Source organism: Dysidea avara, chromosome 15 (assembly GCF_963678975.1).
Source record: "Dysidea avara chromosome 15, odDysAvar1.4, whole genome shotgun sequence".
Lineage (NCBI taxonomy): Eukaryota > Metazoa > Porifera > Demospongiae > Dictyoceratida > Dysideidae > Dysidea > Dysidea avara.
The window spans coordinates 6,308,225-6,335,710 of NC_089286.1; the positions used below are offsets into that span (position 1 = coordinate 6,308,225).

General features: G+C 38.3%; 6 protein-coding genes across 6 annotated transcripts in view; 1 reads left to right on the forward strand and 5 right to left on the reverse strand.

Annotated features, from left to right (window-relative positions):
- The window catches only part of LOC136245719 (E3 ubiquitin-protein ligase TRIM71-like), a 100,946-nt gene extending 73,832 nt beyond the window's left edge, over positions 1-27,114 (reverse strand). Inside the window, exon 1 of the mRNA XM_066037203.1 lies at positions 27,108-27,114. The gene's annotated coding sequence lies outside the window, so the exon portion shown is untranslated. The remainder of the gene's footprint in view (positions 1-27,107) is intronic.
- LOC136245727 (sigma intracellular receptor 2-like) overlaps positions 1-27,486 on the reverse strand; it is a 209,173-nt gene that overhangs the window by 9,799 nt on the left and 171,888 nt on the right. The gene's annotated exons all lie outside the window — the stretch shown is intronic.
- LOC136245720 (acyloxyacyl hydrolase-like) lies at positions 3-1,960 on the reverse strand. The gene has a single exon (XM_066037204.1). It carries the CDS (start codon positions 1,863-1,865, stop codon positions 123-125), a length of 1,743 nt encoding a protein of 580 aa, XP_065893276.1. The 5' UTR covers positions 1,866-1,960; the 3' UTR covers positions 3-122.
- Positions 1,936-6,009, reverse strand: LOC136245724 (2-oxoglutarate and iron-dependent oxygenase domain-containing protein 2-like). Its single transcript, XM_066037209.1, has 7 exons — positions 5,806-6,009; positions 5,654-5,710; positions 5,415-5,525; positions 5,164-5,260; positions 4,368-4,495; positions 3,137-3,394; positions 1,936-2,258 (listed from the first exon to the last, which is right to left on the reverse strand). Exons 1-7 carry the CDS (start codon positions 5,911-5,913, stop codon positions 1,998-2,000), a joined length of 1,020 nt encoding a protein of 339 aa, XP_065893281.1. The 5' UTR covers positions 5,914-6,009; the 3' UTR covers positions 1,936-1,997.
- LOC136245718 (serine/threonine-protein kinase DCLK1-like) lies at positions 6,069-16,054 on the forward strand. The gene is made up of 11 exons (XM_066037202.1): positions 6,069-6,890; positions 8,776-8,872; positions 9,402-9,869; positions 10,149-10,304; positions 10,494-10,831; positions 11,458-11,604; positions 12,323-12,456; positions 12,971-13,048; positions 13,106-13,283; positions 14,636-14,755; positions 15,861-16,054. The coding sequence occupies exons 1-11, from the start codon at positions 6,189-6,191 to the stop codon at positions 15,900-15,902; spliced, it is 2,460 nt and encodes an 819-aa protein (XP_065893274.1). The 5' UTR covers positions 6,069-6,188; the 3' UTR covers positions 15,903-16,054.
- On the reverse strand, positions 25,969-26,361 carry LOC136245237 (32 kDa beta-galactoside-binding lectin lec-3-like). The gene has a single exon (XM_066036727.1). The coding sequence runs from the start codon at positions 26,359-26,361 to the stop codon at positions 25,969-25,971; it is 393 nt and encodes a 130-aa protein (XP_065892799.1).

A 27,486-nucleotide genomic window follows, 5' to 3' on the forward strand; every position in this document is an offset into this window, starting at 1 on the left:
TGTTGAAAAATTTATTTCCTTTTAATTTATAAACAAATAAATTAACTCTGGAATATACATATATAAAAGTGCATTAAATAAATATTGGCAGAATGTAAGGCTGGAAAGATGTACAAAAAAACTCAATAACCTCCTTGGTCTTTAAATCTCTTTATTATTTCTTCATTGTGCGGATTAACAGGTGGGATGAAATCAGGAACTTCACTCTTTAGCTGTTCCCAAAGAATATCAGTAAAAAGTGCCACAGCCTCCTGGCTAGGATGAAAGCCATCGACGGGTTGAATTAGCTGCCAGTCCTGGCCACCCATGCTCTCCCAACGTTTGATAACAGTGGTTAAAGGGAAGTCAATATAATGCACCTTGATGTTGGTGAAAGTATTGTTAGCGACCACTGCATGTAATGCATCACTGAGTTCTTTGGCTCGTACTGCTGTCCTGTTACGCCAAATCTCTTGCGAATTCAACCAGCCAAAACACGGTGAAATATACACACAATTGAAGAAATCATAGAATTCTGTATAAGTCACGTCATTTCTCCAAGCACCCAGTGGGTGTATTCTATTGTGCATAGTCTCATAGAGTATACGTCCATCTATCAATCCAATAGCAAGCACTACAGATCCTTTCGGTACAGTATTATCAAGATATTGCAATATTTTTAACTGGTTAGCATAAAAGTCTTCTGGAGTCGTCATATGCTCTGTATCATGTTCAGCATGGCATACATCATTTCCCAGCAGAGCTAGTGAGATAAATACCGGATGGTCCGTGGACTTGTTACGAGCTATAGTGTACATAGTGTTTTGTGACATCTCAAACGAGTCATCTCCATTCACTCCAATATTCTGATAATCTCTATGGTTACAGCGGTTCAGTTCTCTTAAGCGTAGATAAAATGAGTCGACAGGTCCTTGAATTACGTCCCATGTTGAGTTCTTGTACCCTGTAGTAGTTGACAACATTGGCCAATCAAATTCATTCTCTAATGCAAATGGTAAGTCTTTGAGAATCGGTTCATTCAAGTCTGCAGCAGTAGCCCATTCTTGAGGTATTCTAAAGTGTGCTGTAAAGGAGTCTCCTAGCCCAATGATACCCATCTGTCCCGTACCATCACAATACAACTCTTCATAACTTTTACCAGTCTTAACATCATATCCAAATATTCCATTACAGTTTGAGTCAAAGAAAGCATCATTGTTTGTTATTTTTCCAGCGTGATCATGAGCACTAAGATCATCACAATCTTTCCCTCTCCACGACGCACCTCTCAAAGTCGTAACGCGACTATAGAAGTCATCATCAAGATCTTCTATTGGGAGATTATTATCAGCAAATCGGTCAATAATTTCACAGATTGGCTTTACAGCAGATATATTGCACAAGTCAGGAAATTGGAAGTGTCGTCCTCTCACAGACAATGCTATTTTCTTTGCAAACATCACTTGGATTTCCAGTGGATGTACTGATTTACGGACTGGATACAAATGGCAATATTCTCCCGTTGTATTCGTACATATTTCAATGGCATGACATACCATATCTGATGTATAATCCTCAGCGAAAAGGACCACAATTGCAGGTCCAAATTCTTCAACCAGAGCAATACACGCATCACGAAAACCTTCTTTAGGTAAGAAATCACAAAACATAGCTAATGCGTCCGCAACGGATTGGTTGTAAATCTCAGTTAATTGGTCTACGAGTCCAAGAAGTACCGAACAAGCAAAACAAGGCGTTCCACCATTTTCCCCGTCCTTAACTCCCTTCAGTAACGATAGCCATGAAGTACGCTTTCTTAGCCCGTCACTGGGCGTCAGTAATGTAAACAACACCACAACAGTACACACAAATGCCAACACTTTCATCCTTCACATGTACACAATTAAAGTCACGTGTCAAAATCGAAGGTCAGTCGTAAAATCTATTCCAGTACAATTAATCGCCAGCGCAAAGTATAATGCAAAAAATATGTACATAATGGTATTTACAATGAAATACTAAATGGTTTGACAATTATATTGATGTGGTGAAGTCCTTGTAAACCCATCACCAGGTCCAGTACATTGCACCAGGTCTGGCTTTTCATTGCACATAGGGCACAGGTCATTTCTGACAGACGATGACCTCATCCAGATGATCAGGTTGTAACGACAGCCATCCACTAGTGGCCGTGCTCCATGCATATGGTAGCCTCGATGAAGAATGGCTTGACCTTTAACATGGCTGTATTCCACTAGCTCATTCTCTCTTGTCTCCTCCTATGGAAGCATTACATATGACATTTATTACTGATCAACCATAAATCTGGTTATTTTCGTGTATGAAAATATTCATCAGTTAAATGGTCGTGTAAATAAATCATGGATGCCTGGTAGTGGTACCCACAAAAATATTTTAACATGAAAGTTTTGTCACGCTGAAATCATAACTGATTGATAGACTATTGACTATTTTACCTTTATTATTACAGGCACAGCAAGGAACAACACCTACAGCAGCGAGCAAGCCCACACCATGCTAACAAGTTGTTCACGTGATCGGTCATGTGCAGCTGTATGTCCAAGAGCCTACGTTTGAGATCAACTGTTGTGTACATGGATATCACGTATATCATTGACTATGGCCTGCTACAGTTGGTGAAAATCTTACCTGCACACGAGAACCTACAAATGAGGGTAATAGATATACAGTAGCCATTATAAAAGACGGAAGTATTATTGGAAACGTTCCTAAAAAATGTCTCGTGTTAGTTTGCTGTTTCTTCGAAGAGGAAGTAGTATTACTTGTGTAATAACTGGAACATGAGTGGCAGGGTGGGATGGTTACTTACGCACCAGTTAAAATTAAAACACGTGCAAAAAATTTTTGATACATTCGCGTGCTAAATTTTCATGGATATAGCCAACCTTGATAAATTTATTACCATCGAAAATAACCCAATTTATGGTAAACAATATCAGCCCAAAGGTGATCAGGTTAGTGAGAAGCCTAGCAAACATTATGTGATCATTTTGGTCAATCACATGTCACTTATGCCTTTCTCACCAAATATGTACACAAGTCAACCATCACTGGGATGATGTCAAGCAAGAGATTTTTAAGGACCTAGTTACCATTGCATGTGCAGACAACTCACATGCTTCATCTTGCCAAAATAGAGGTCTCCTCCAGTAAATTTCTTCCCGAGACTGACATTCAGAGTGACCTCAGCATTATCAAAGTGATAGGACAAGTCCAGATCTTCTCCGAGGGCATACCTCACAATGAATGCTTTGTGCGAGTCTAATCCATCCTCTACCCAGATGGAAAACAACAGGCGTGCTAATGGCATCAAGTACTGTGTCCGTAATGGAACCATAAATGACTTGTGGAAGCCAAACTCTTCCAGCAAGATCTGTGAAAGAATATAAGTAACCTTGACTATACAAAATGATTCTAGTTTGAATACCATATTTACTTGGTTAAACACCACACCTTCAAATAGTAGCCACACGTATTTAAAAATAAGGGCTTCATTTTCAAGCATTGAGTGGTGGTCAAATTTAATAGTTGTCGCACTGATTTTGTGGAAAAAAAATGCCAATGTGTATCTGTCAATACTTCAAGGACTAACATATTGATTTGCTTTGTAAACATCATACCCTAGTGAAAAGTTGTTGCTCAGACCTGACTGAAAAATTAGATACTAGGGTTTTTGTATTTATACTCTTGAGGTACAACTCAGACATCTACTACTCCACCATCAGTAATCCACCAGACCAATCACTTTGTATCAGCCTCAAAACTGATCTAGTGCTAGATAAGTAACCATGGGATGTGTGGGTCATTTTGTGTTTACACTGGACCAATAGAGTACCATACCCTGCCTGACCCCTGGAATGTAAACATTGCAAAACAGTGAGTCCATGGAGTTTCCATTAAGTACAGCATGTCAGAAAGACACAATTAACAAATCCTGCTGAATGCACTGCGACATCTGTCTAGCGCCCCAACTCGAACTCTATGTAGCTACTTACGTACTTATAGCTATGTATGGGGCTGCAAGCTATGTACCTTCATATAGCTAACTAGAAGTTATTACAGACAGTGTAGTATATACATCTTATTCTTATTCCAAGAGCAACAACTTTTTGTATAACACATGTAGGAGTACAATAGGACCTCAGTTATCTGACCGGTCAATTTTCCCAACAGTAGACAGTGACTGTTATATTAGAGTATTTTGTCAACAGGTGTATGTTGACTACGTTCTGTTAGACAAATAGGCTTTGTTTATTCTAAACACTTTGATATTGAACTGATACACAGGCATTTGGAGGTCCACTGTACACTAAACTATCATGTATAATTATACACCACATACTCACTCCATAGTTATTCATGGAATTTGGACGACCCTTGGGTACGGGGGAGGCCTCTATGTGGTCCAGTTCTGCAGTCAACTGATCACAAAACTCATCAGTAAACAGAGAAAATGAGTACACTTCGGCAGCAGCTATGAGTATACAAAGAATCCTTTGTAATACATACATACATATATATGTGTGTAAGCAGTAGCTACACTATGGAAAATTCTTAAGCATAACAGTGGTTTGTAATTCAATCTGCAGCTGTGATCAGAGTGCCAATTTTAAGTACAATACAATGTCTGGGGGTCAAATCTGTACAAGTAAACTGTACACAAATGTCACCAATGTAGCAATAGCATGTACATAATTACTGAGCTGCATTTGAACACACTATCTTGAAAATTGGTTCATTTGTAGCACCGCTTGACCCACCAAAAATATTTCAAATTTTGCCTGACACAACATTTAAGATCAATCAAAATTTCCACCACACTATGGAGAAGCCATAAAAGCACAGCATCCATTACAACCTTTTTTAATGGAGCCAAACCACACACGTCTGTTGTTGACACTTTTACTAATCATCTAGTTGGCTGAAACGTTAATTTTCTTGAGAAAATCCCACTTTTCAATTTTAGCTGTTTTTTCAGGATCCAGCTCAACTTGTACATACTATAGCAAATACCAACAATGGTTAGCTTGACAACAACATTAAACACTTGATTGACTTAAACTAAACCACAGCTTCCATTATGCAGTGACTACTACTAAGTTTACTTACAAGATATGTTCATACAGATAGTTGCTAACACACCTTCAGTTTTTATCATGGATAATAAACCATTTCTATTAGCATTTGGTTGCTGGCAATAGGTTAAGATTTCTTTGAACTTAGGTGTTAATTGTGTTTCCTAACAACAAGATAAACTATAATACCATATTCACACTGTAACACTATACACACAATGACAGGTGTACACACAGCTAGTTGAAAACTTATTCTGCCTTTTAACCAAGGCACAATTCAACACACGGTGTTACATGTAATGTGACAGTATTGCGTACAGACAGTGTGTACACTGACGGATGTTTCTTCTTGAATTTCTCAGCAATTACTCTACACCTCTCCACATACTGCTCTCCATAATTCTTTCTCCTGGCAACCTCTTCTTCAATCTACAAGAAGAGGAGTAACAACAAGTCCATTTCTCGTTTATGGTTGGTTATCACTATGGAATGTGGCGCGTGACTTGGTGTGCCCTCAGGGTCAAGTCACACGCAAGGTCATTCTGTCGAGAACTCACCTCGGATACAATGTCCTTTAAACTCGCTTCGTCACCATTTCCGCTTTCTGTCAGCACCTGTACAAATTAGTACATCATTTACATCAGCACCGAGCTTTATCCCTGACACACGTGGTAACAGATTACTTCAAAGTTTTGTCCGCCTTCTCTACCTTTTTGTAGTTGACCAGAAAATCCTCATCGTTTCTGTAATTCACGTGTAATGCACATCGTTTCACGTAAACATTCCTCCAGAAAAAACAGGAGCATCGGAATTCCATTGCTTTTGTTTGTGAAGTTGTTTATGCCCAATAGCCCACACACAAAATCTCAATGGAGCTTGTAAACACGCGCATGCACTTTCCCTAACAAGGAAATGAACGTGAAATAATTTAAATTGTTTTCATAGCAGTCTAACCGCGCCCCAAGCTGGGATGTATGTTGTTGATATATTTAACATTTTATAGCTACTCAGCTACTTCATAAACTAAATGTATCTCTGCTATGGTTGTAGCTAACAGGTTCTCTGTGCTGGACTTATCTTGCAGTTTGCTGAATGGAAGTGTACTCATGTGCAGCAATGAGCGATGACGATTCGCTATTCCGATATCGTAGGGATTCTTCAGACGGACTTCCTGGGAGGCGCAAGACGAATTCATTTCCAAAATCCTCCAACACTAAGAAAGTGAAATTTGTCAAGAATGGAGACAAGTTCTTTGGAGGAGTCCAATTCACGATTTCTCCGCAAAGACACCGCAATTTGGACGCTTTACTGAACGAGTTAACAGACATAATCTCTCTACCATACGGTGTACGGAGTATTTTAACTCCGCAAGGTGGTAGCAGGATTGAAACTATCGACCAGTTGGAGCATGGAAAGACGTACGTGTGCTCTTCAAAACATGGGCTGGCAAAAATTGATTACAACAAAGTAAAATCACCAAGCAACTGGTCTACAGCCATAAAACCTGTCCAACAAGATAAGCTGATAAAACATCATGCCTACCATCCACTGCGACGCACCTACACAGGGGACTCCATTGCTAGTGTGAAATCAGTAGCCTCATCTATGACATCTTTACCACCTCCGAAGGTTATTACAGTTGTGAGGAATGGTCCTCCACCAAGAGAGAAGAACAAAGTGCTTGTGAATCAACAGACCACGCCAAGCTGGGAGTACCTCTTACAAAGCATTGTACAATTATTTGACAGCAAGTCCAACCCTGTTAAGAAACTCTTCATGATGAATGGAGTAGAGGTCAGTGCAAAACGTTTGTGTAGTACAATAAATTGTGACTGTCTCTGGGAAAACCGGTCTTATCGCCCATTTAAAAGTATCGAGAAATGTCGTTTTAAATATTCAGAGTGTTGTAGCTGGCCAATGGTGGTAGCTACGCATACCAAATTTTCACACATTTCACAACAATTTCTTACCTTCCTGATCATCCACTGAAGAAGTAGTCAACAGCTAAGTTTTATATAGTTTTTAAACCGAGGTTGTCTGTATCAGGCAAGCTCCAGAAGGGTGGGAGGCGGGGGGCCCTGGAAGGCGGGCAAGATGGTGTTCAAAAATTGAAAAGAAACGTGTTGGGATGAATTAGGCCAAGTTATGGGCCATTCAGGGCTCAGAACTGGCTAAAATGAAAAGAAATGTACAGCACAGGTCATTGTCCAGCACCACAGAGCTGTACAGCCACACATAGCCATCTCCTGGTTGGCCAGGGCTCCATCAAGACCCCAGACCACTCGTACGGCTCGCCACTGTGCTTTAACAAAGCAGCCAGCAAAAGCAGACCACTTTACTCTGGTCGACTGTGGCAGTGAAACTTGATAGTGCATTCATTAAGCTTTGTGTTTGTGTGAAAAAATCAACTTCCTGTCTTGGGCGATAAGAACAGTTTTCGTAGATCCAGTCACAATTTTGTTTCCCTGTGGCTCTTAGTTGCATCATCACTGTCCATATGTAATATGATGTAATAAAAAAAATAATGTAATTCTGGGGACAAAGGTGATAGGAAGGAAGTGGGTGTTGTAAAATATAATTTCCAAAGAACTAGGTGCTGATGTCATTTCTACTTGAGAGTTTTTTATTTATTTTTATTGCTAGAATTGAAGTTCCATACATAGGATTTATATATTTTGTTTTATTGAAATTAGCAAGTAATAATTTGTGTACTGATAGAATCCTCCGTGCTTCCCCTAAGCATTTTGTAGTTAGCAAAATATTGTTGCTTTGTATTGTATGTTGCATGAAGTTACTAGTGGATGCGATGAGCCTAAATGAAACCACGGTGACCACAAAGCTATTTTGTCTCTCTGTAGTATACTTGTGAAAACCAAATAAATTAAGCCTCCATCATCATTTCTGATTATTGCACGAAAACAATTATCTTATGCCTGAAATGTTGATCTAAATCAAGATCAAAACTTCAGATCAATACAAAATGTTTGTAAGAACAAATCATATTGTTTGCATTCCAAGGACCCTTTAAGCCCATAAAGATTTGGTCAATACACAAATTACATTACTTAATGTAACTTCTGCATACTTTGAGATTCAGGGGTGGGGTGAAGTTTAATGAATTCCTTGATGAGTGGAGAATTGAATGATATGTAGGTTTAAGCGTGTGGGTGAAGAGGAAAGGGGTAAACAAACCAGTTTTCAAGAAGATGATTCAGTTTTAAAACGCATAATTTTTATTGAAATATGCACGGTCATGACTTCTGCACACTATAGTGTATGGACTTAGGATAAAGTTCAATGGATTCTCCATGTCATACATACTCGACAAGATGACGGTTAGTTTTTGTTGATGGAACCAACTGTTTTGGAGATATGATCGCACAAAGAAAAGGATGCAAAAATGCATTACTTTGTGAAGACAAGTGAGGAGTGTTCTGGTTGGCTGATTAATCATCGAAGACCTGGGCCAAGGTTTGTACATCAAGGTTCTTTTAACAGCGGTACGCAATTTGGGAGATACAAAGCTAAATCCACAAGAAGTACAACAAAAACGTGTGTTTTCAGTGTACGTGACAACATCCCCATAATATCAGTTGCTATGCAACTGTACCTGTATCCCATACATGCATACGGTACAAGATAGAGAGAACAGTTGACTACATTGTGTGTGTATTATTAGGTGCAGAGCATGTCACAGTTATTTCAGGGAGGAGACCTGTTCATTGCTGTGGGCAGTGAACCATTTAATATTGATGAATTTGTGACTGGAATTAATAGTAAGAGAGTGTATTCTGTCTGTATGTGTGTATATATTATGTGTAGTACTACAGTATATACCGCACATTGGTATATATAGTTAGTATGGTACTGCCCAAGTGCAACGTTCACTTGGTTGCACGTGCAATTTTGCAAGATTTAAAATATTGCTAATTAAGGGGCGTGAACAACTGTTTCATTCGCATGGCAGCTGTCACTCACGAGAACTGCAAGCAAAATAGTTGCCACGCCCCTTAATTAGCGATTTTTAGAATCTCAAGCAAAGTTGTGCATGCGAGTGAGTGCGATGTTGCGCTTGGGAAGTACCGTATATGTAGCTATGTACATGTATGCCAAGTGCTATATTCTTGGTGTGAGAATTTTGGAGAAACAAAATCGTTGGTATGGTAAAAGGCTAGTGGTTATCATCATTAGTTTAAGTGACTTTGCTTCTTTTTGGGATGCGTATAACTGTGATTTAGAAGAATGTTTTATTTACTCCAGGCACATTGATTCATGTTGATTATTCGCTGTCTGTTAATCTTTCAGGTAAGAACAAGCCCCATCACAGGCGGAGAAGAAAACTTAGTGCCAGTACATCAACTTCTCCGGATAGCACAGAAGTCGAAACTGAAGATGTGACAAACTGTGTTAAAAGCCGTGTCATTGTAGACGGCAGAGTTGCAAAAGATTTCCCAAACCAGAATTTAAATCATTCTAAACCATCAAAAACTGTTCGGTTTCCTCTGGAGCATACAACATTACACTCAACTCTCACACCTCATAATTCTGTTTCACATACTTCAAATCACATTCCAAACCATTCTAGACAGCTCAGTGAAGACTCATCAAGTACTTCTCAACCAGGAAACTTTGTAAGGAGGCCACGAGGGTTCAGCTTGGACAGTGAAGAGCTGTCAAAGTCAACGGAGAGTGATGAGACTAGTATGGTGTCAGGGTTTGGAACAGTCAACTCTAGACTCCGTAACTTCATCAGTACTCCCTCCATGAAATCAGGTCTGGAACTTATACAAATTATATGTATATTTCATATGAGAGTGGAACCCCTCTAACACTGAGAATTTGAATTTTGTTCTCTGTGGTGTATAAGCTACTAATACTGTTGATTTGGAACTTAGATAGATGTCCTTTATAAAAGGGTCACTACATAATACAGGGTGTCCTTTAATACTGGTTCATTTTTTAAGGGATATTTTAACCACAGTTTGTAAGGAGAGATTGATAGTAATAAGGTCATATATACAGGATGTATGGTAAACCTTCCCTGTATTTCAGGCCAGTATTATGGATATCCAGTGGCTGTTCCAGACACCCCTAACTCCAGCAGCATATCTATTGGTGGTATTCAGACCATTGAGATGTTGCCCAGAGTGCCCCTGGAGTATTACCAACCTGATAAGGTCACCAGAACTGTTGGAGTGCAGGCTGGTTGTAAGTAGCACTAAATGTACAATATTATTATTAAAATATGTGGAGTACACGTGTATAGTCGTATGTATAATATGTGTTATTGTGATGTGTGTCAAGTATGACTATAAGTGTGCACATCTGAGTCCATAAACTAGTAGGTTTTGTGCAGTACTTCTCATTACATGTATTACTCTGCTATCTGTGTTGTAGCTACAGACCATCAACAAGCTGAATCAGTTGTGGATGACAGCTTACATAACTCTGACCAACTACCAACAAACTCATTTACACGCAGACTGGAAGATGTTTACGACAGAGGCAGCATTTTGGGTGAGGGACGATTTGCTATAGTGTGGAGTGGTATAAACAAGACGTCAAGAAAAGAGGTAGCTTTGAAGATGATTAGCCGAGCAAAGGTTTTCGGTCATGAGGACATTGTAGAGAATGAACTGCGTATCATGAAATGTGTCAACCACCCGAATATCATTAAACTGATTGAAGATTTTGACAATGATGATGATATTACTCTAGTAATGGAGTTAGTACAGGTGTGTGGAGTATGGTGTATAAGATATGGTACGGCCATAATGGGATACTGGGCCCAGGAGGACTTAACCAACTGTGACTCTTACCAAGTGCACACCTGTGTAGTAGAACTTCCATTTTAGCTTATTCTAAGCCATTTATCAGCTCTTATAGATTGTGGTGGATTAATTTCTATGGTACCATCCCTTTGTATGACTAGCATATCTGCTGCTTTGTGTCACTGTTGGTTGTGCTAAATACAAAACTACATCATGGTTATTGTACCAGCATCGCTTATCACAACCAGTAGGAGTGTGGTCATCCTGTCACACAGGTGTGACCTACATGCCACAACTACACACACTGCTAGTGTGTACCACAGGATGTAGTCATGTCTCGTGGTCTGTATATTGTGGTGTTGTTACCATGACTACTGTTTGTTTAGGTGGAGCTTGTTAAAATTGCATAGTCTAGAGTAGTGTAGTTCTTATGTGGTACAAAGTTTTGCTTGAGTAATGGATTAGACTATGGTTTACACAATTGGGGACTTTCAAGTTGGGCTAGTTAAGACACGCCAGACCTCTACAATTTCCAAATATAATTACTATTTTTGGCTGTGTACTCTGAAGTTGCATATTGTTTTCCTTAGGGTGGTGACCTGTTTGATGCAATTGTCCACTGTCATCATTTCACTGAGGCAACTTGTAAGAGGATCACCAGAGATCTGGGACACGCCCTCCTGTATTTGCATGGCAAAAAAATTGTCCACCGCGACATTAAACCAGAGAATTTATTTGTGAGTTATGAGGTATCTGTAGTATGCCCACATTTCTTTTGTCATTGCTTTGTACATATTATGTAAATCACCTCTTTGCCTCTGTAAACATCTTGACGGTATTTCTATTTACAGTAGTATGAATGTAAGTTTAATTTGGCAAGTGGTAAACCACTGCTTTCATTGTAGTTTAGCTACATGTTCGGAAATTTTGCATTAAGAATCAATAATACAGTCCTGTTTGCTATGTGGTAGTCAAAAAAGTCTGTGGATTTTTGTGGTAATAAGAGTTTCATGGTCTATCAGACCACTACAATTAGACCACTCTTTAACCTTAGGTGTGTGGACACCTGTCATAGCTGGGTGACCTCAGTTACTCAAAACACACCTGTGACAATATATGTATGCACGTGGCTATAGATCCATAGGCAAGCACAGACAAGCAGTATGTGCTGTGAGCTATTCGGCTATTGTCAGGCTTAAAATTCCAGTATACAAAAAGTATAAATTTGGAATCACAATCAGTAGAACCTGTTCTGCAATAATCCAGACACTTAGTAAACCAATGTGTAGTGATCCTGGAAACTTACAGTAGAACACCTTGGATGCTTAAATTATTTACTGTAGAAATCTACATACATTGAGTTAAATTTCTGTGAAGTTGTTTCCCATTTTTTGCTTGCAAATGTATTTATGTGTCTGTCATGAAAGCTTACTGTGTTGTATATCTTCTGTACAGATTGCTGTCAATGCAGATGGCTCCCACAGTCTTAAACTCGGTGATTTTGGTCTGGCCATGGTTGTCACAGAACCACTGTCCCTGCTGTGTGGTACCCCATCCTACTGTGCTCCTGAAATGTTACTGGAGACTGGGTGAGTAGTGATGATCTGTGTAGTACCAGGAAAATGGATATAATTGTCATTGACCAAGTACATGTATACATAAACAAGGATATTTTGGGACACCTCACTAATAAGGACACCAGGGCTCTTATCCATGGTCCCAATTCTATTAGCGTACACACATTTTGAATTCTATTAGCGTACACACATTTTGAAATCAGGACACCTGATAATCAGAACATTTGTCCATGGTCCCATTTGTGTCGTATTGGCATACACCGCTGAAATCAGGACACTTCACTAATAAGGATGCCTTGATAATTACGACTCCTGTCCATGGTCCCATTCATTTTAGTATACAAACATTGAGACCTGGACACCTTACTAATCAGAACAACTACTATGGTTGGAAGGTGTTGAAAGTATTGAAGTTTTGTTATAACTGATCTGCTTGTACACTAACACTACGTATACGTACATGTACCACACTTTGTCTGAGTTGTACACACAGCATATCATAAACTAGTTATTTTCTATCTGGCAGATATGGTTTGAAAGTGGACATTTGGGCCTGTGGCGTCATTTGTTACATCCTCTTGTGCGGCTATCCGCCATTTGGAAGGTTAGCTATTATAAACCTTTCTACTCCATTATCCGTTATCTTGTCTTCCTCCTACAGTCAGAGGAGCAGTAAAGCAGTGATCTATGACAATATCAAAAAGGGTGGATATACTTTCTTCTCTCCTTTCTGGGACTCTATTTCAGCTGAGGCAAAGGACTTGGTCTCAATTCTGCTACGATACTCTCCTAACAAAAGATGTTCTGCTGAAGAGATGTTAAGACATCCATGGCTTAGGGTGTGTGTAGTGTGTGTAGTGTGTAGTACGCGTGCGTGTGTGTGTAGTGTGTGTGTGCCTGTGTAGTGTGTACGTGCGTGCGTGTGTAGTGTGTGTGCGTGCGTGTATGTGTGTGTTACTACAGTGTTGGGGTCGTTGTGGATTCTCAATGAGACCTGGACAGTCTCTGTGGGTTCCTAGTAGTACATAAATGAATATGTTTCAAAGGTTTGAATGCAACATTTGAAGCTTTGATGAATATTGTATGTACAGTTAGCTACATATTATGTAGGTGGCATAATTTTGAGTGTATTGTAGCTTAATCCATTAAACAATAGTTGTTGTTTTGGCTCCCTTTTGCAAATGGAATTTCTCGCGTTGACAGTACTATTCAAATTTGTCTGTTTAACATGATATAGTATCTGGAGAAAACACAAAATGATATGTAGCTGCTGCTAAAAGACCTTACAGTAGTACACAGCTGTCGAATATTCTTGCTCTACAACTTGTCCCAACTGCATTTTGCAATTAACAGTGGGCGTGGCCACTCATGGTGTGAGCTAATTAACTTGTCAGACACCACCTTCCATTACTTTATAGTGTCTCAAACGTAACTGCTGCTCATGACAAAAATTATTCATGGCGTGATGAGCAGCCAGATTCTTACAGTCTTTTGCTTGCTAACATAACGAGATTGTGCATGCGTAAAATTCGAACTTCACTTATGTCATTCGAATAATGCACCCTTCGAACCATTGGACAAATGCAGTACATTCATTATGCACTAGTTGCTAGTCCTGCCCCAGGAGGATTTGCCTGCTCAAGGCTCAAGTGCCTGGGTTGTGCACAGGCATCCCAGTGGTGGCTCACTGGGTAGCAATAGCTGTGTGCTGGAGATTTTTATGTGCGTGCTTGAAATACTTGAAAAAATTGGACACGTTAGGACATAGTAACTATATTTGATCAGACATTTGTAAATTTGTCCAGGCATAGAATTTTTTTACCTTGAAATGCTGTCCAGTCTGTTTGTTACACATGGGTGAATTTTTTTTACCAACAGTGAGTACAAGTATATTGTGATTGGACATTGCGTCCATCCAAAATGGAACATACTTTGATGAGTTCCATAGGAATGTCTGACCATTAGTCAAGCACTGTTTGTGTTGTGTATATCTGTATAGTACAGTAAGTGTGTACAAGCAAAATGTATGTATGTTGTAGTTATATGATTATGTGACTCTTACGTGTTGTACAATCATGGCAAATTGACTAAAGTATTGACCAATATTTAAGATTAGCAGTTTTGACAGCTTAACATATTTGTGGAGTTGTTGTGTCCTTGTTACTTGTTTATGTTGTTCCATTACCTTCAGGATAATAATAACATGGTGGACCGTTTCTGTGGTAGCAACAATGACAGCCTGGCCAGACAGTTTCACGACCACTTTCAATCACGGTCCAGAGCAAAGACAACCACAGTGCCAGTCCTTTCTGTGAGTAACGGTGTGATTAATATGTTTGTTTATCCCAACTGTACATGATTTAGTGTAATTACCTTTTCACTGAGTAAATGTCAACTTTTGCATGCGAGGGATATTATACACAATGTGTTCAGCTACTCTAATAAAACGTACACTTGTCAAGTACTCTGATTAAACGGTCAGTTCCAATTTTTATTGTGTTGGCAGCCAACAAGAATGGATTAATGTTGGTCTATATAAAATAAAACACACTTGCTTTATCCATGCATTTAGCAAAAGATGTTTATTAGTATTGTGCATTTAACAGGGAAAGTTTTGAGAAATGTGATGATTTGTACTGCAGTTTGTCAAAATTTTCCCTCTCAAAATTTTGTATGTAGTGTATCCTCTCACACACCATTGAACCATTTGATTCATCAGAGTTCAAATTTTCCTTCATTGAATATTCGTGTTATAAGGTATATATGACCTGTTGAATGAAAACCAGCTGTTTTCGCTAAATTCTATCTTGCTATTGAAATGAACTGGACGCATGCTACATACACAGGTTTTAATCACTTCAGTATGTACTATAAAAAAAAAGCTCAAATCAATCAAATCTATACACCTTCAGATTCTCCTGTTCAAGGGAAGTAAGAAAATCTTTTGTTTCATGTTCGTACAGCATACAGCACGTGAGTTGTGGGCACTTATTTATGATGCAGTAGAAATAAAGTTTACCGTTGTCATTTCATTGTTGAAATGGCCTTCTTCTTTGTCTGCATGGAGAGCACTATACTTTGATCGATGTTCCGGTTCATGGTGAACAGACTGAGCCTTCATAGCTTGTTTCAGTCATGAGTTATGATCGGGTAAATAAACTCCTGTAGTTTATTTGCCGTATTGTTGCTGTACAAATTTATTCCAACTGTCTAGCACTACAACTCCGAGACTATTCATCACAAAAGGCTAAAACTTTGGCTGTCCACTCCTTTGTTACTATAGATAACAGAAAAGCAATAAATTGGAATTTGAGGAATGTGCAAAAATGACTGGTTTTGCTCAGCGGGTCACATATTTCTATATAGATGGTCCCCAAATAACTAAATGTTAACATGTACATTTACTCCACATACAGATGATTGCTCTAGACAAGGGAGTACATCGGATTCATGACTGAAGATTTTCTTATTATTTTTTTACATTTACAATGTAATCCACCATTAATGTTATCTGTGTTCCTAGAACACCATTTGTACAATATATCAATTGAATTTTCATTCTAGTTACGTAGTTTGTGCAATATTTGTTTGTAAATCTGATTATTATAAATTTATTTACTATCAAGTGAGCGTTTTAATGCAAGCAATAAAATACAAATTTTAGGCATATTTAGTTGTGTATGACAGAAGGTGATTGATGGATTGTGCAAGTTAGGATTTGAGGAAGTGGCTATATAGAAGCTGTGCAGTACAGATGCAATTACATACTTTTATGGGCAATGAAAGGATGGAAAGAGCTAGGGGAATGGCTAATATCAATATTATTAATGTAGGAGTATATTCCACATGTGGAACAAATTACCCAGCATTGTGCACACATTAGATAATTACCTTAGTAGCAAGAGTTCATACAGAGGAAGCTCTCCCTCTTTATATTATCATGAATTTTTGTTAGTAGCAACTGTCAATTTAGCTTTCTGTGCATATATAATCTTCAAAGTTTCCCAGTACTTGGATTGAAAAATACTCTAATAGAACATTCATCATTGAACTAGAGTATTTAATTTGTAGCTACAGGCTTGGTTGAATTACTGAAACAGTAAGCTTAACTTCTTAAAGTGAATTTTTAATGCATTAAATTAACAAGGTTGCAGTTCCAGTGAGTTGCACCCCTTGCTTAATCATGTCCCATGGCCATGCTTCAGTTATATAAATCTTCCTAATTTATGTAGCTTATGTTGATAAAGAACTTTATATAATTATAATATTGTTATGTGTGCCTTCAAATGCAGTAATATACAAGTAGAATTGGTTTGAATTTTAATTGTGCTAGCAATGCAAGTAATAATCACAGCGTATATTCACCACATGTGATTCTAAAGGGGAGAATTTCCCTTTCCTAAATTGAAAAAAAATCTTTGTGACATAATTTAGTAGTTGCAGACTTGCAGTTGCATTAATTTGGTGCTATTAGAACTATTATATTGATCATGTGTAGCTGATACTACCCTCCTCCTGTTTTTAAGATGTGCAGTTTTCTAGCGACTGGATGTGTCTTTTCTATGACAGCTAGTGCTAGAGAATTATGATGTCTCTTATTATTACGCTTAATTATAAGTGGCTCATGTTTATAAGCCACTTAGTTAAACACAGTGACATCATTTTTTCACTAAAAAGTATTTCCAAATTCAATCTCAGCTGCAGAGGCTAATAAGATTGCAAACATTTTCCTGTGGAGGATGTTGAGTGCTTTAACACTGTACTAGGTAATTGTATCAACCATTCAGGGGGGGGGGAGCTTCCTGGGGTTCCAGAAACCCCTTCTGAAATTTTATCTTGTGGGTTTTTCAGCAGGAACACCTTAGTTTGGCATATGCAGAATATGGGAACAGGACAGGGCAGCTATAGCTAGTATAGATACAGTGTAACAGAATATTCCTCAAAAGTGGTTTAAAAGGAGTGCAAAGGGTATGTCTTTACACTCTAATAATAAAACAGTCAGAAATACTCTATAATAATAGGAGCAGTCTAACTACTCTAATATCAAGACACACGATAGTGTGTCGTGCGGCCCAAGAAGCCGGCGCGCCACACCGTGAGTATATTGACAGGAAGAAAGAAAACGTCAATTTCACACATTTGTATCTCGGTGATACCTCATCCGATTGGAACCAACTTTGCTGCAGAGTTGCCCGCCAGCTAGGGGAGTCTACATTCCAAATTTGAAGGAAATCACTCAAGCCATTTCCGAGATACGAGTGGCCAAAGTTTCGTTTTTTTTCTTCGTTTTTTTTTCTTCTTCGTCTTTTCGCACACTTGCAAAAATTGCTATAAAACATAAACGCGTACTCCGATCGCCTTGAAATTTGGCACACAGAGGGGGGGTCCAAAGGCGAATCATAGCATCAAAATTTGGTGCAAATCCGATGAATGATTCAGGAGTTATGACCGATTATTTGCGTAAAACAAGATCGATTTGTTGTCACGCCTACAGGGTAAACCGCTTCATGGAATGAGCTGAAAATTGCTATGTAGATGGAGTAACCATCATAGGAGTGCCTTTTGGTGGTTTGAAAGGAATCGAGATAAAGACCACGGAGATATGACACAAAACCCAACCTGTGTCAGAATTATGCGATCAATTTTAAGGAATAAAAAAGTATTAGTTTTTACGCCTACTAGGCAAACCGCTTAGAGCAATGAGCTGAAAATCGGTGTATAGCTGGAATAATCTTCATTGAAAGTCCTTGCAGTAAGATAGAAGAATTGGATTACAAACCACTGAGTTATGATTTGAAAGCCAACTCCGTGTAGCAAATGCGAGATCGAGATACTCTAATAGAACAGTCACCCTAATAGAGCATTCAGCTAATTTATTTACTCCATTATAGAATTCTATTACATTACAGGTTATTCTGTAGGGAGTTCAGCTGCAAACAGTTAATCTTATAGACAGTTCAGCAAGAAGCAAGTCACCCTATAGAGAGTTCAGCTACAAATATATCGCTGTAGTGATTCAGAACATTACAAGTCACACAGAAGAGAGTTCAGCTATAAACAAGTCATGCACCCTGTTGAGAGTTCGGCTACACTCTCTAGAGAATTCAGCTACAAACAAGTCACTGTGGAGAGAGTTCAGCTACGAAGAAACTACCCTGTAAAGAGTTCATCTATACAAACAAGTTACCCTATAGAGATCACCTGCAAACAAGTAACCCTGAAGAGAGGTCAGGTACAGACAAGTCACTTTATAGTTTATACATTGTTCAGCTACAAGTAAGTCACTCTGTAGAGAATTCAGCTACCACCAAGTCACTCTGTAAAGAATTTTGCTACAAACAAGTCACCGTGTAGAGAGTTCAGCAACCAAAATACTACTCTGTAAAGAGTTCAGCTATACAAACAAGTTACTCCGTAGAGAGATCAGCTAGAAACAAGAGAGAGTTCAGCTAGAAGAAGTCACCCTGTAGAGAACTCAGCTGCAAAGAAACCCTGTAGAGAGATCAACTACAAACAAATCACCCTGCAGAGCATTCAGCTATAAACAAATCGCCCTGTAGAAAGTTCAGGTACAAACAAATCACCCTATATACAGTTCAGCTACAAAAAAAATCACTCTGTAGAGAGTTCAGCTACAGTGAGATCAGTTTGAAACAAGAGATTTCAGCTACAAACAAATTAACCTGTAGAGAGTTCAACTATGAACAGATCATCCTGTAGATAGTTCAGCTAGATACAAGTCACCCTATAGAGAGATCAGCTAGAGGAAGTCACCTTGTAGAGAGATCAGCTAGAAAAAAGTTGCCTTGTAGAAAGTTCAGTAACAAAGAAACCATCCTGTAGAGAGTTCAGCTACAAACAAATCACCCTGTAGAGAGTTCAGCTACAAACAAATCAACCTATAGAGAGATCAGCTCGAGGAAGTCACCTTGTAGAGGGATCAGCTAGAAACAAGTCACCTTGTAGAGAGTTCAGCTACAAAGAAACCACCATGTAGACAGTTCAGCTGCAAACATATCGCCTGTAGAGAGTTCACACAGCTAGAAACAAATCACCCTGTAGAGAGATCAGCTAGAAGAGGTCACCTTGTAGAGAGTTCAGCTACAAAGAAACCATCATGTAGAGAGTTCAGCTGCAAACAAATCACCCTGTAGAGAGTTCAGCTACAAAAAGATCACCCTGTAGAAAGATCAGCTAGAAGAGGTTACCTTGTAGAGAGTCCAGCTACAAAGAAACCATCATGTAGAGAGTTCAGCTGCAAACAAATCACGTTGTAGAGAGTTCAGCTACAAAGAAACCACCATGTAGAGAGTTTAGCTGCAAACAAATCACCTGTAGAGAGTTCAGTTAGAAACAAATCACCCTGTAGAGAGATCAGCTAGAAGAAGTCACCTTGTAGAGAGTTCAGCTACAAAGAAACCATCGTGTAGAGAGTTCAGCTACAACGAAACCACCATGTAGAGAGTTTAGCTGCAAACAAATAACCTGTAGAGAGTTCAGCCAGAAACAAATCACCCTGTAGAGAGATCAGCTAGAAGAGGTCACCTTGTAGAGAGTTCAGCTACAAAGAATCCGCCATGTAGAGAGTTCAGCCTCAAACAAATCACCGTGTAGAGAATTCAACTACAAACAAATCGCCCTGTAGAAGGATCAGCTAGAAGAGGTCACCTTTTAGAGAGTTCAGCTACAAAGAAACCATCATGTAGAGAGTTCAGCTACAAAGAAATCACCTTGTAGAGATTTCAGCTAGAAGAAGTCACCTTGTAAAGAGTTCAGCTACAAAGAAACCACTATGTAGAGAGTTTAACTGCAACAAATCACCAGTAGAGAGCTCAGCTAGAAACACATCACCCTGGAGAGAGTTCAGCTAGAAGAAGTCACCTTGTAGAAAGTTCAGCTACAAAGAAACCACCATGTAGAGAGTTTAGCTGCAAACAAATCACCTGTAGAGAGTTCAGTTAGAAACAAATCACCCTGTAGAGAGATCAGCTAGAAGAAGTCACCTTGTAGAGAGTTCAGCTACAAAGAAACCATCGTGTAGAGAGTTCAGCTACAATGAAACCACCATGTAGAGAGTTTAGCTGCAAACAAATAACCTGTAGAGATTTCAGCCAGAAACAAATCACCCTGTAGAGAGATCAGCTAGAAGAGGTCACCTTGTAGAGAGTTCAGCTACAAAGAATCCACCATGTAGAGAGTTCAGCCTCAAACAAATCACCGTGTAGAGAATTCAACTACAAACAAATAGCCCTGTAGAAGGATCAGCTAGAAGAGGTCACCTTTTAGAGAGTTCAGCTACAAAGAAACCATCATGTAGAGAGTTCAGCTACAAAGAAATCACCTTGTAGAGAGTTCAGCTAGAAGAAGTCACCTTGTAAAGAGTTCAGCTACAAAGAAACCACTATGTAGAGAGTTTAACTGCAACAAATCACCAGTAGAGAGCTCAGCTAGAAACACATCACCCTGGAGAGAGATCAGCTAGAAGAGGTCATCTTGTAGTGAGTTCAGCTACAAAGAAACCACCACATAAAGAGGTCAGCTGCAAATAAATCACTTGTTGAGAGTTCCGCTACAAACAAATCCCCCTGTAGAGGGATCAGCTAGAAGAAGTCACCTTGTAGAGAGTTCAGCTACAAAGAAACCATCATGCAGAGAGTTCAACTACAAAGAAACCACCATGTAGAGAGTTTAGCTGCAAACAAATAACCTGTAGAGAGTTCAGCTAGAAACAAATCACCCTGTAGAGAGATCAGCTAGAAGAGGTCACCTTGTAGAGAGTTCAGCTACAAAGAAACCATCATGTAGAGAGTTCAGCTGCAAACAAATCACCCTGTAGAGAGTTCAGCTACAAAAAGATCACCCTGTAGAGAGTTCAGCTAGAAGAAGTCACCTTGTAGAGAGTTTAGCTACAAAGAAACCATCGTGTAGAGAGTTCAGCTACAAAGAAACCACCATGTAGAGAGTTTAGCTGCAAACAAATCACCTGTAGAGAGTTCATCTAGAAACAAATCACCCTGTATAGAGATCAGCTAGAAGAGGTCACCTTATAGATAGTTCAGCTACATTTCAAGTCACCCAGTAGAGAGATCAGCTGCAAAATAATATCCTGTGGGGAATAATGGGCATGTAATAAATATATTTATATAATTTGTATAATTACTAATAAAATCAAAAATAATTGAAGTATTAAAAATCTTCTTTAAGTTCTTTTCTTCTTCCTGTGGTAAAGAAAAAAACACACGGGTTAAAAAAACCCCAAAGCCAGCCATTGGCCAGCTTTGCAGTATACAAATACAAAAAGAAGTGATATCTAATCAAAAACAGCCAAGCTGTAAAAAAAGGTGCGGCCCCCAAAAAGGCCATGGTGAAAAAAGATGTGAAATCCAAGGTGGCGGCCAAGAAATGGCTGTGATGGTAGGTTAATGGTAAAAATTTTAATAACGACAATTCAGGTGAATTTTGTGCCGCTTGGTCTTGGCACCAAATTCACCTGAAGTGTCGTTATTAAAATTTTTACCATTAACCTACCATCACAGCCATTTCTTGGCCGCCACCTTGCATTTCACATCTTTTTTCACCATGGCCTTTTTGGGGGGTGCACCTTTTTTTACAGCTTGGCTGTTTTTGATTAGATAACATTCATAACGGGATGCAAAAAGGTATAATATAATAATATAAGTTCTATTTGATTGAAGAATGTGTCACTTATAATACCTGACCAGCCATTGACATTTAAGTAATGACCAGTAGTAGCTATACAAAATAGCTTTATATCCACGAAATAATAATGTTGGAGAAGTAAATGTTCAAAATCTGTCAGCAGCTGGGGATTTGCCCCCCATCTATACCTCACTGCCAAATGTGGAATCCACCTAGGAATAATTCTGGATACTGCCACTTTTCTTAGCTGCCCATTATATAAATTCCCATGTTAACACCCCCTTCTGAAATCCTTTGCTGTGACCTCTTTTGCATGCTAGCTACTGGCTTATTTCTGGTACAATGGAGAATAGATCACTAAAGAGTGGGTAGAATAAAGAATGAACAAATTCTCGGAGGCAGCATATACCAGTGTGTAGCACAAAGGGGAAACCTCAATTTGATGAACACAGTAGCAGACTTGTATTATTCCTGTTAGATGATCCATTACAGCTATTAAAATAGTGAACGTTTAAACTATTTAGCACATGGCCAGTATAGCTCACCCCTCAAATGTACAAGGCAAACTTTAATGTCTACCTAAAATGTTTGAATTGTCCAACCTCTAGTAACAATATTACCACTCATTGGTAGTCAGGGTAGATAAAATTCTAAGATAGTTATTCTTTAGGATGCGGCTGTATTTATTAATTATTTATTTATTCATTTATTACGGCTTTACAGCACAAGTGCTGAAGGTCTGTACGACACCTGTATAAACATGTACTTACTGTAGATTGATGTATAAGTAATCAAAATTAATAAAGTGAATGAACTCATGTAATATGATGTTGATTGAAATGATATAAACAAATAATTTGAACATTCAATTCCTTTGAATGATCGGACATTGTATATCTCACTTAGTTCAGAAGTGTGATCATCATGCTAGAGGTGACCACAGGAGTCATACAATCAATTTACAGTGCATGCTTGCAATAAGTTATTGTCTACACTAACAAATACAGTCAAGTAGAAATCTAGACTATTCATGAAGACTTCAGTTGCAAACTAGTTTCGTATGTTTCACATTAGCTTGTATTCCACAACACAACAAACTATAATGGTATCATGTTAGCAGTTATTACAATGTATATACATAATATCCCTGAGATAACTAACCATATAGATATAGAAATTGTATGCCTTGTGGGCATGTACATATACATATGTGCATATAAGTACGTAGACAGTTGAAAGACATCATGTCATCACTGTTAGTGTATAAGGCAGACTAGCAGAGCTGCTTGCCCACCACAATTATTACAGTAACAGACAATGCAAGGGTTAGCTTTCCTTATGATTGGCTACAGCAAGGACTGTAACTGGATATGGACACAATCAAAGGCTACATTTCATTTTATGTAATGTTTGTAATGTCTATTGAATAAATAAATTAGTAAATATTATAAACAAATAAATAAACAAATAAATAAATATTATAGTTAATCATGTTATAGCTTTTGTGGGACTTGAACAGATCAATCATGATCCTTCTATGCAGTAGTCTGTATCCTAGTTACCACTGTGACAGTATCCTAGTTACCACTGTGACAGTATCCTAGTTACCACTGTGACAGTATTCAAGTTTAATATGTAACAGCCCATGATTCTTCCACATGGTGGTTGTAAATCAGATAAGTGTGAATCATACATTAATACTCCTCTGTGAAAACCACTCCACTTAACTCAACTAATGGCTGTGGCTTCTTTAATGGATTAATTTTTGACAGTCAGAGTGATGGGATTCTATTTCAATTTTTAAGTTATAGGTGTTCATACCTAGAATGAAGATATGGCTAGATAGACATGCATGCAAATTGGAATAATTGAGACTACAGTTCTATATGTATATAATATAGCCTTTACTATTATAAATAGTATATATAATGTACAGTTAGTGTACCCTCTGTATCACTCCCATGTAGGGCTGAGATCTTTCACAGTGCATGCAAATCCTATTATGCGCCAATATAATTGTCCGTCTAGACTTAATCACTGCATTAGCAAATGACATCACTTAGCAGCCATACACAAGTCAGATCATCTTACAAAATGCCACTAATGGACCACTTTTTTACAGTCAACACACCATTGTGTGATTTTAATGTATCTCAATCTCTGTTATGTGGTCCAATATTACATTGTGTGGCTGCTAATATCATTCACTAATTAATGCATACAGTACCAGATGTTTCCATTAGTTTCAGTATTACAACTTCAACTGAGTACAATGGGCATACTGATACACGTGAATTATATCACCACGCTGTGTGTATGGGATTACATATGTACTAGACTTCCTTTATGCAGGTACACATCAAAATGTGTAATGCCCTATAGCTACGTATATGACATTATGTTTTGGGTGAAGTGCTGCATGTATTGACCATGAAGTACTTTAGCACTGGCCCAAGGAAACAACTACAGCACATGTTTACTAAACTCACTGCTAGCTCTGAAGCATTATCAGTTAGCAAATTACCACATGCACAAGTATGCTTAGTACAGCATCCACTACAGCGGAGGTGTGCAAATCTGGCAGATATTATTAGCCTCTTGATGGTTTATATGAACGTCATCTACATCTGCTAACAATGTTGACTCATGAAGTACAAAATCTATGTGTAGCAGGGGCGTAGCCAGGATTTTTTGAAGGGGGGTTCCAGCACCAGCATTGAGTTACTAGAAGCAGGGGTCTGCAGCCCCCAGCCACTGAGAGACTTTCAATATTTTAATAAATCAAAACTCAGCAAATTGCTATATTTTATGCAAAAAGTACATTAATTATGATGCATTAAGTGCCCCTGGCCTGGGATGAAGGTAGTACTAGATAAAGTCACTTAGTGGAAACAGACAGTATAACACATAGAAACACATATAGTAATCTGTAAGTGATGGTTATATCTCACTGTGGTATAGGAGCCATGAATCCACTGATACAAATGACAATCAAAACAATATAACTATACAAATATGCATAGCATGAATTCATTTTGCATAACACAAGTGATAAATTACTGGAGCTCTATATCTTTAAACACTGCACACCAAAGCTATAGCAGTATTAGGTCATGTTTTGCATTTAATGTTGGAATGTCTGAAAAACTTCATATGGACATGGATATTTACATGCCTGTTCTATTAGAGTATACCTGACTGCTCTATTAGAGTATATACTTGACTGCTCTATTAGAGTATATCGATCTTTTTAACAAGTTTTGAAGAGAGCTCATGTTACCTCTGTAAATCCTTCCCTGAGAGATGAATGTAAGTTTTATCAATTGTTGTGCTGTGCCATTACACTATATTGCTCACTCATGTTGTCCTGCCACACTAAATGGTGTGTTAGGATCCTGCTTGCAGAAGTCTAAATTTTACAGGGGGGTTCCTGAACCCCCCGGAACCCCCCCTCCCTACGCCCCTGTGTAGGTGTTTTAATTAGCACACAACAAGCACAAGCATCTACAAGGTGATATGAGTTACTCTGTATCACATGTCAAAATCTCTATACAAAAGATACTGAGCCATTAAATGGCTTGGAAATACCTGACAGTGTAGCATATGTAATTATAGCTGGAGATGTTAGCTATTGATAATTGTTACTCTGTGTTGCCTTGTATAGCTACTATGCACATGTATGTTACGTTTGTTGATAACAAGAGTAACTCTTGACAGTATTATACATGCAGATAATGATTAACATGTTTACACACTTTGTTTTTATATAAACTATTACTGCACACAGTATCTACAACTCGGTGTTGTTTACATACGTATATGCATAAAACGACTACACAAAGTTCTGTGTCTATAAAATGTTAATCAAAAATAGATACTAAAAGATTCCAGCTTGACATCACTGTTGAATGCAGCTCCTGTAACATCAGTGACTGGTGACCTGTACTCAAATTTAGACAAGTGGTTGCCATTGATGGAGATGTCAAAATATCCTTGCTTGGCTTCAACTTTAACAGTGACTGGTACTCCTTTTCTGAAATCATATCGATCTCCAACACTAACTTTCTTGTCATATGGCCATGATCCACCTTCTTTTGTGTTCAAGTTGAGCTCATTACTGTCATATTTAATGCTGATGTTGAGATTATAATTTTGATCATCCTTGTGAAGATTGAAAACTACCTTGTCACTCTGTGGAGAGGTGAACTTGATCTCTACAGCCATTCCAACATTGAAGTCAGGTAGTGAGAACTTCATTTTACTTCCAACTTTGTTTAAATATTATACTACCACGTAATAATCTAGTAATAGCTTGTTTAGTGCAACAGCAGAACAACTGAGGGTGGATGCTGGTGTAGTGCATCTCATAGTAATTGAGGACAAGCCATATAAGTGTGGAGTAGTTTCTGTTGATTACCAATTAACATTTCTCACTTATAACAGCAGCCTTATTACTGTTGATTAGCAATTAACCTTTCACACCTTTAGCGTCAAAGGAATATCATTGGAAATAACAGCAGCCTTACATATGGCTGACGTGCAGTAAGTTATACACTGAGAACTTCAGTATATCAAAACAACTGTGGCCGTAATAGATATTAACTATACCACTTTTATCACCATACCATCACTACACAGTAACTATAACAAATTTAATGTTCAATAACTTACAGAATAACTGGCAGATGTATGCTTTTGCAGGTGCTTAGGTGCATGCATGACCATGAACAGGACACAGGATAGTGCATAATTAGTGATATTTGTCTAATTGTGACACTGTTTCGGTATCAATAAAATCTGGTCACCACACAAAAATTATGTATAGAACATGATGAAATCAGTTTGAAGCACAATTACCTCATGGCTTTTAGTTACATGTTTCTGACTACCTGGCTTTAAACCTTCTCACAGGTCCCTAGTGGGATATAGCATTTATATATGGGTGGCAATCTTTTAAAAACTGTTCTATATAATGGTTGTGGATTATTCTATAGATTTTACAGTGATAGGATTCTTACCACTGCTGCAGCTGGCTTTTTATTGAAGCCTTTTGATATTTAATTAATTAGATTATGTGTAATTGAACTCATTTACAAACAAACATTGAGACTGTAGCTACACAACGTGGAGCAGTTTACCAGCTACATGACACAGAAGAAGACTTCAAGAAGGGTATATTGATCTATTTTTGTAGGTACTGTATGTATGTACTGTATAAGACTGTTCCATACTGGAGGTTTGCACAGTATTTACCTATAAATAAATGTATTCGTACTACTTAGTTGTCAGGATTTTTTTGGTGTGAAAGGAATACTCAACATGGTCAATATAGCAATAGTAGTAGCAACCTTTCATCTAAGGTAAGACAATGATGAAGCATTA

Coding starts and splice junctions, on each gene's coding strand:
- LOC136245720 (XM_066037204.1), bottom strand. CDS start 1,865: ATGAAAGTGTTGGCATTTGTGTGTACTGTTGTGGTGTTGTTTACATTA.
- LOC136245724 (XM_066037209.1), bottom strand. CDS start 5,913: ATGGAATTCCGATGCTCCTGTTTTTTCTGGAGGAATGTTTACGTGAAA. Junction 5,711..5,805: donor TTCTGGTCAACTACAAAAAG/GTAGAGAAGGCG, acceptor TAATTTGTACAG/GTGCTGACAGAAAGCGGAAA. Junction 3,395..4,367: donor ATTCCATGAATAACTATGGA/GTGAGTATGTGG, acceptor ATTCTTTCACAG/ATCTTGCTGGAAGAGTTTGG.
- LOC136245718 (XM_066037202.1), top strand. CDS start 6,189: ATGGAAGTGTACTCATGTGCAGCAATGAGCGATGACGATTCGCTATTC. Junction 11,605..12,322: donor TTAAACCAGAGAATTTATTT/GTGAGTTATGAG, acceptor TCTTCTGTACAG/ATTGCTGTCAATGCAGATGG. Junction 13,049..13,105: donor GGCTATCCGCCATTTGGAAG/GTTAGCTATTAT, acceptor TTCCTCCTACAG/TCAGAGGAGCAGTAAAGCAG.
- LOC136245237 (XM_066036727.1), bottom strand. CDS start 26,361: ATGAAGTTCTCACTACCTGACTTCAATGTTGGAATGGCTGTAGAGATC.